Source organism: Lycorma delicatula, chromosome 7 (assembly GCF_047948215.1).
Source record: "Lycorma delicatula isolate Av1 chromosome 7, ASM4794821v1, whole genome shotgun sequence".
Lineage (NCBI taxonomy): Eukaryota > Metazoa > Arthropoda > Insecta > Hemiptera > Fulgoridae > Lycorma > Lycorma delicatula.
The window spans coordinates 31,446,917-31,455,109 of NC_134461.1; the positions used below are offsets into that span (position 1 = coordinate 31,446,917).

Below are 8,193 nucleotides of genomic sequence, written 5' to 3' on the forward strand. Positions count from 1 at the left end.
TGCTTTAATTGTTTTCGAACAGGTCACTCTGTAAATAATTGTATGAATAAGCATGTATGTAAAACATGTTCCAAAAGGCATCATTCCTTAAGCCATACAGAAGAAATTAATAAATCTAGCTCTAAGCCTGAAAATAATATTTATCGTGCATTAAAATTACAAACAAATAAAAATGTTTTATTGTCTACTGCTGTGTGCAATACTGTGGACAAACATGGAAATTATCAGACATGTAGAGTGTTGCTTGATTCAGGCAGTCAAGCCAATTTCTGCACAATGGAATTTGCTCGTAAACTTGGGCTAACTTTAACAAAAAATAATCTTCCAATTTCTAGAATTAACAACTCCTTATGTCAATTAAATTACAGTGTCACAGTTAAACTATACTCTCGCTATGAAAACTTTACATTAGACATTGTTTGTGCTGTATTACCGAACCTAACTGACAATCTTCCTGCTGAATCATTTTATTCATCTCATCTTAATTTACCTGAAAACTTATTTCTTGCGGACCCAAACTTTAACATTTCTTCAAATATTGATGTCCTTTTAGGTGCACAGTACTTCCTAAACCTTATTCAGCCGAATAAATTTATACGTAACCAGCATTTTCCCTTGATACAAGAAACAAGACTAGGATATATATTAGCTGGAAACCTTCCTTTCCAGCTAATATATATTAATTGTTGCGACAATTCTGTTTCTTCCTTTCTCATTCGTAATGACAATAAACTTCTTTCATCACAGATAGAAAAATTCTGCGAGGTAGAAGAACCTATTTTAGTCAAACAAACCTCTCATGGTAACTCAATATGCGAAAGGAATTTCATAGAAAATACAATTAGAAATAAGGATGGTAGATTTATAGTTACATTACCTCGTAAATCAGATAACATCAAACTTGGTGATTCTCTTAACAACGCCAAAAATAGATTTTTGTCTTTAGAACGTAAGCTTATTCAAGACTCTAGTTTTAAGAAGGGATACTCTAATTTTATTAATGAATATATAGACCTAGGTCATATGTCTGAACTTAATTCAAAGGATTTATTGATACCTGACTCAGAAGTTTTTTATCTACCTCATCACGCTGTTTTCAAGGAAACAAGCTTAACAACCAAACTAAGAGTTGTGTTTGACGGCTCAGCCAAATCCAGCAATGGTCTATCTCTAAATGATACACTAATGATAGGACCTACAGTACAACAAGACTTATTTTCAATAATTTTAAGATTTAGAGTCCATAATTATGTTATCACATCTGATATCACAAAAATTTACAGACAGATTCTAGTTACTCAAAAGGACAGTAATTTACAAAGAATACTGTGGCTTGAAAACCCTGAACAAGACTTAAAGCATTATGCCTTAAGAACAGTAACTTATGGTACAACTAGTGCCTCATTTTTAGCTACATGTTGTTTAGTTCAAATTGCAAATGACAATAACGATCAATTTCCTAATGCCTGCAGAGCCATATTAAATGATTTTTATGTTGATGACCTTATTACAGGAGCTGATAGTGTACATGAAATTAAGCAGTTAAAAACTGATGTATGTAACTTATTAAAACAGTATGGCTTTCCCCTTCATAAGTGGTTCTCCAATTGTCAAAATATTGTTTTCTCCACTGATGATACTGTACTATTAAATACACCTATATCATTAAATAAAAATGAAAACATACGTACTTTAGGTATATTATGGAATAATTATTTAGATAAATTAACTTATGAAGTCAATCAAAGGAAAGTTAAAATATTCACTAAAAAACATATTTTATCAATTATTTCTAGTATCTATGATCCATTACGTTTTATTGGACCCATTATATTTTGATGCAAACATTTTATGCAAAGCCTTTGGCTAGTCAATTGGGATGATACTTTACCCTTCTATGATGGGTAAAAAATGATGATTCTTACCTTCGAGGAATTTTATACAATTTTAACTCAAATCGAAGCATGTCTTAATTCTCGCCCACTTTTTGCTATTTCTAATGACCCTAAAGATTCTGAACCGCTTACTCCTGGCCATTTCTTAATCGGTTCTCCTCTTACTTCATTTCCTGTCCCAGACTTTTACGAAATTCCAGAAAATCATTTAGGTAGATGGCAATTATTGCAGAAATTTATTCAAGTTATTTGGAAAAGATGGTCTAAAGATTATTTACATCAACTGCAACAACGCAATAAATGGCGTTTTCCTAATAGAAATCTTTGTGAGGGCGATTTAGTTTTAATTTGTGATGACAATACTTCTCCATTATTTTGGAAATCTGGAATTGTTACTCTTGCTTTCATGCGTTCTGATAATTTAGTTAGAGTTGCTGACATTCGTACATCAAATGGTGTAATTTGTAGACCAATACATAAATGCTACCCTTATCAGATAATTAATTAAAATGTTAAGTTTTTATTCAATGTTATTTTTATATGTATTCATTTTGTTATACTTATTACTTATGTATATCTTATTAAGTGTTATGATACTACCTAATATTTGTATTATTTGTCAGTTATATTTTGTTCAAAATTGTATCATATTTGTATTACATTACATTACATTATATTACATTACATTCTTTATATTTTAATTATTTATGTTTATATTCAATATCAATAGTTTATATTCAAAATCCGCCGATTTTGGCGAGCAGTCATGTTACATTTTAATGTCATATATTGTTTTTATTTAATAATATTGTAATGGCAGTTTTAATTGTCGTAATTCTTTTTCTCGCCGCTCAGCTGACTCAATTGTAGACACACAAGACATGATGATATGTAATAGTATGGTTATATACAATGTATTTATCTATTCAATTTATTACATTAATACTACTCAATATATTCAATGTGTTAAACTAAAATGCAATTACGACAAATAAGATTACCAGAATTTAATCAAAAATGTATCTTTACAAAATGTAATTCAATCAATAAATACTGCATAAATCATCTAATCATAATTGTCTCTAATCATTCAAACTTCAAATCAACAATAACTTCTCTTGAAATAACCAGTTCTCATGGAATAATCATTTTCAAAATGTCAAATATTTTTATCCAAGAGTAATACCTAGTCTAAGTGATGATAGTCTTCCCATGTGCAGCACACAGTATTGTTAATGAGCAGTAGTGGCTCGCGTATAGGCACTGTGGAACTGCAGCACCCTATATCTCCACTTGATATCGATAATATTTAATATAATGAGTCGCTTTTTATTTTATTCTTTCTTTATACTTGTATAATATATAATTCTAGCTTAATGACAGTCGGCATCACCAGTTTATGAAAAAGATACAAAAACTGTTGTATGGAACTGTGCGCATTACAGTTCCAGCAGCATGGTGTTTGGCTGTTGTGCGCATGGGCACATAGGAAACTTCATGCGCGGCTGTGAGGGAGAGAGAGCATTGTTGCTTCTGCAGTGCCGATCCTGGCGTGCTGGTGGAAGGTAGTTTTTTGTTTACTCAGTGTGTGTTTGGAACGTTCTTTGTTCGTTCCCTTTTCTAGTTTAGTCGGTGGAAGGAATATGAAAGCAGTTTAGTTGTTTTTTCAGTAGTGATCAGAAGATGATGGTAAGCAAGGGCTCTTTGATTGCCAAATCTGTCCAAAAACACGCTGGAAGGGTGAAAGAGAAGATAATTAATAAAAACTAAATATGTGTTTGTTTCTGTGTACATAGAAATTTAAATTAAGCACCACTGGACTATATTGTTTTTAAGTGGATATTTTATTAAGTTATTATCTAATAATACTAAAAAATATTATCTGTATTGAAATTTTTTTATTTATTCAGTTATACCGAATACGGTTTTTAAGCACATTGTATTTAACCATATTGTGTGTATCATATTCTTTAACGCGATAGTGTAGAATTAGATTATTATCCTGCCACCAGCTATTCTATTTGATTCATTTTTTTTTGGTTCTTTTATTTTACAGAAAACTTTAACCATGGCCTTGAAAAGGCCCAAAAAAAATTTTCTTGAACAGCACCCCCACTAATTTTAGCTACAAGCCACCACTGGTTATGGGGCTCATCAGCTAAGGAAAATTAGAAAGGGTTTTTAAACTGCAATAGAAAGCCATTAGATCTATGTCAAGAATAAGGAAGAACATGAAAAAAGTAGTGAATTTTTTAAATATTAAATTAATGACAGTCCATTGTTTTGTAATACTGCAATAATAATAAATTGCAGACACATTTTAAAATAAATCTGTATATTAATAATAATTACACAAAAATAGGAATAAGTGGGTTTGTTGAAGACCATAGAATAACATTACCTGAATGTAAACTATCTTATGTAGAGCTAAAGTTCATCGAGAAATTATTTATCACATGATATTGTATTGATACCTGTGTAAAAAACAATTTAAAAGACTAAAGCAGTTTTTATTGAAAACTGATTTTTATAATATTGATAGATTCTTTTTACTCACTTAAATTGGGTAATCATGATGTGTTTCATACAAAAAGATTATTTTTATGTTTAACTTCAGACCCAACCTACACTCAGCATTAAATCACCAGGGGATAGTATAAAAGAAACATATTTTTTTTTAATAACAGATTACTATAAGGCTAATATTATATATAATCCATTTTGATTGTAATTTTCAGTTTTTCAAAATGAAATATATATATCATTGCAAGTTAATTTGGTATTACTGCAACAGAGACCTAAAACATGAATGAGTTCTTCAACCAGACAGATTCTGCAAGGTTATATGGAAAATCAATGTCGCCAACTTCCTACCTGGGAAAACCCCCTTTATTCTATTAATCGATTTTAATTATTACTATTATTTTTTAAATACAGTAAACAGGTTATGACAATTTACTTTTTTTAACTTAAAACAAATCATAAATAGAAAACAAACAACGCAATAAACTAATAAATAAAAAATAATAATCGAAACATTAACAGTTTTATCATTTAAAATATATACATATACATGAATTTTTTTTTTTTTTTTTTTGTCCAGTCATTTGACTGGTTTGATGCAGCTCTCCAAGATTCCCTATCTAGTGCTAGTCGTTTCATTTCAGTATACCCTCTACATCCTACATCCCCAACAATTTGTTTTACATACTCCAAACGTGGCCTGCCTACACAATTTTTCCCTTCTACCTGTCCTTCCAATATTAAAGCGACTATTCCATGATGCCTTAGTATGTGGCCTATAAGTCTGTCTCTTCTTTTAACTATATTTTTCCAAATGCTTCATTCTTCATCTATTTGCCGCAATACCTTTTCATTTGTCACTTTATCCACCCATCTGATTTTTAACATTCTCCTATAGCACCACATTTCAAAAGCTTCTAATCTTTTCTTCTCAGATACTCCGATTGTCCAAGTTTCACTTCCATATAAAGCGACACTCCAAACATACACTTTCAAAAATCTTTTCCTGACATTTAAATTAATTTTTGATGTAAACAAATTATATTTCTTACTGAAGGCTCGTTTAGCTTGTGCTATTCGGCATTTTATATTGCTCCTGCTTCGTCCATCTTTAGTGATTTTACTTCCCAAATAACAAAATTCTTCTACCTCCATAATCTTTTCTCCTCCTATTTTCACATTCAGCGGTCCATCTTTGTTATTTCTACTACATTTCATTACTTTTGTTTTGTTCTTGTTTATTTTCATGCGATAGTTCTTGCGTAGGACTTCATCTATGCCGTTCATTGTTTCTTCTAAATCCTTTTTACTCTCGGCTAGAATTACTATATCATCAGCAAATCGTAGCATCTTTATCTTTTCACCTTGTACTGTTACTCCGAATCTAAATTGTTCTTTAACATCATTAACTGCTAGTTCCATGTAAAGATTAAAAAGTAACGGAGATAGGGAACATCCTTGTCGGACTCCCTTTCTTATTAGGGCTTCTTTCTTATGTTCTTCAATTGTTATTGTTGCTGTTTGGTTCCTGTACATGTTAGCAATTGTTCTTCTATCTCTGTATTTGAACCCTAATTTTTTTAAAATGCTGAGCATTTTATTCCAGTCTACGTTATCGAAAGCCTTTTCTAGGTCTATAAAAGCCAAGTATGTTGGTTCGTTTTTCTTTAATCTTCCTTCTACTATTAATCTGAGGCCTAAAATTGCTTCCCTTGTCCCTATACTTTTCCTGAAACCAAATTGGTCTTCTCCTAACACTTCTTCCACTCTCCTCTCAATTCTTCTGTATAAAATTCTAGTTAAGATTTTTGATGCATGACTAGTTAAACTAATTGTTCTGTATTCTTCACATTTATCTGCCCCTGCTTTCTTTGGTATCATAACTATAACACTTTTTTTGAAGTCTGATGGAAATTCCCCATTTTCATAAACACCAGTTTGTATAATCTATCAATCGCTTCCTCACCTGCACTGCGCAGTAATTCTACAGGTATTCCGTCTATTCCAGGAGCCTTTCTGCCATTTAAATCTTTTAATGCTCTCTTAAACTCAGATCTCAGTATTGTTTCTCCCATTTCATCCTCCTCAACTTCTTCTTCTTCCTCTATAACACCATTTTCTAATTCATTTCCTCCGTATAACTCTTCAATATATTCCACCCATCTATCGACTTTACCTTTCGTATTATATATTGGTGTACCATCTTTGTTTAACACATTATTAGATTTTAATTTATGTACCCCAAAATTTTCCTTAAATTTCCTGTATGCTCCGTCTATTTTACCAATGTTCATTTCTCTTTCCATTTCTGAACCCTTTTCTTTAATCCACTCTTCTTTCACCAGTTTGCACTTCCTGTTTATAGCATTTCTTAATTGCCGATAGTTCCTTTTACTTTCTTCATCACTTGCATTCTTATATTTTCTACGTTCATCCATCAGCTGCAATATATCGTCTGAAACCCAAGGTTTTCTACCGGTTCTCTTTATTCCGCCTAAGTTTGCTTCTGCTGATTTAAGAATTTCCTTTTTAACATTCTCCCATTCTTCTTCTACATTTTCTACCTTATCTTTTTTACTCAGACCTCTTGCGATGTCCTCCTCAAAAATCTTCTTTACCTCCTCTTCCTCAAGCTTCTCTAAATTCCACCGATTCATCTGACACCTTTTCTTCAGGTTTTTAAACCCCAATCTACATTTCATTATCACCAAATTATGGTCGCTATCAATGTCTGCTCCAGGGTAAGTTTTGCAGTCAACGAGTTGATTTCTAAATCTTTGCTTAACCATGATATAATCTATCTGATACCTTCCAGTATCGCCTGGCTTTTTCCAAGTGTATATTCTTCTATTATGATTTTTAAATTGGGTGTTGGCAATTACTAAATTATACTTCGTGCAAAATTCTATAAGTCGGTCCCCTCTTTCATTCCTTTTGCCCAGCCCGTATTCACCCACTATATTTCCTTCCTTGCCTTTTCCAATGCTTGCATTCCAATCTCCAACTATTATTAAATTTTCATCTCCTTTTACGTGTTTAATTGCTTCATCAATCTCTTCGTATACACACTCTACCTCATCATCATCATGGGCGCTTGTAGGCATATAGACGTTAACAATCGTTGTCGGTTTAGGTTTTGATTTTATCCTTATTACAATGATTCTATCGCTATGCGTTTCGAAATACTCCACTCTCCTCCCTATCTTCTTGTTCATCACGAAACCTACTCCTGCCTGCCCATTATTTGACGCTGAGTTAATTACTCTAAAATCACCTGACCAAAAGTTGCCTTCCTCTTCCCACCGAACCTCACTAATTCCTACTATATCCACATTTGTCCTACCCATTTCCCTTTTTAAATTTTCTAGCCTACCAACCTTTTTCAAGCTTCTAACATTCCACGCTCCGACTCGTAGAATGTTATTTTTTAATTTTCTGGTGATCCCTTCCTTAGTAGTCCCCCACCCAGAGATCCGAACGGGGGACTATTTTACCTCCGGAATATTTTACCAAGGAAGGCGCCTCCATTATTGCTATGTGAAAATGCAGAGAGCCACATTTTCTTGGAAAAAAAGCAGCTGTAGTTTTCCATTGCTTTCAGCTGCGCAGTACTCAGAGGACTGAGTGATGTTGATACGGCCGTTTAAGTCGTCCTGACTCACGCCCCTAACAACTACTGAAAGAGCTGCTGCCCTCTTTCAGGAATCATTCCTTAGTCTGGCTCTCAACAGATACCTCTCCGATATGGTTGCACCTTCGGTCCAGCTACTCTGTA

The 8,193-nt window shown here is 32.7% G+C and overlaps 1 protein-coding gene across 1 annotated transcript; it reads left to right on the forward strand.

Annotated features, from left to right (window-relative positions):
• Positions 1–276: 276 nt before the first annotated feature.
• On the forward strand, positions 277–1,805 carry LOC142327965 (uncharacterized). The gene is made up of 2 exons (XM_075371390.1): positions 277–1,554; positions 1,797–1,805. The coding sequence occupies exons 1-2, from the start codon at positions 277–279 to the stop codon at positions 1,803–1,805; spliced, it is 1,287 nt and encodes a 428-aa protein (XP_075227505.1).
• The last annotated feature ends 6,388 nt before the right edge of the window (positions 1,806–8,193 follow it).

Coding starts and splice junctions, on each gene's coding strand:
- LOC142327965 (XM_075371390.1), top strand. CDS start 277: ATGGAATTTGCTCGTAAACTTGGGCTAACTTTAACAAAAAATAATCTT.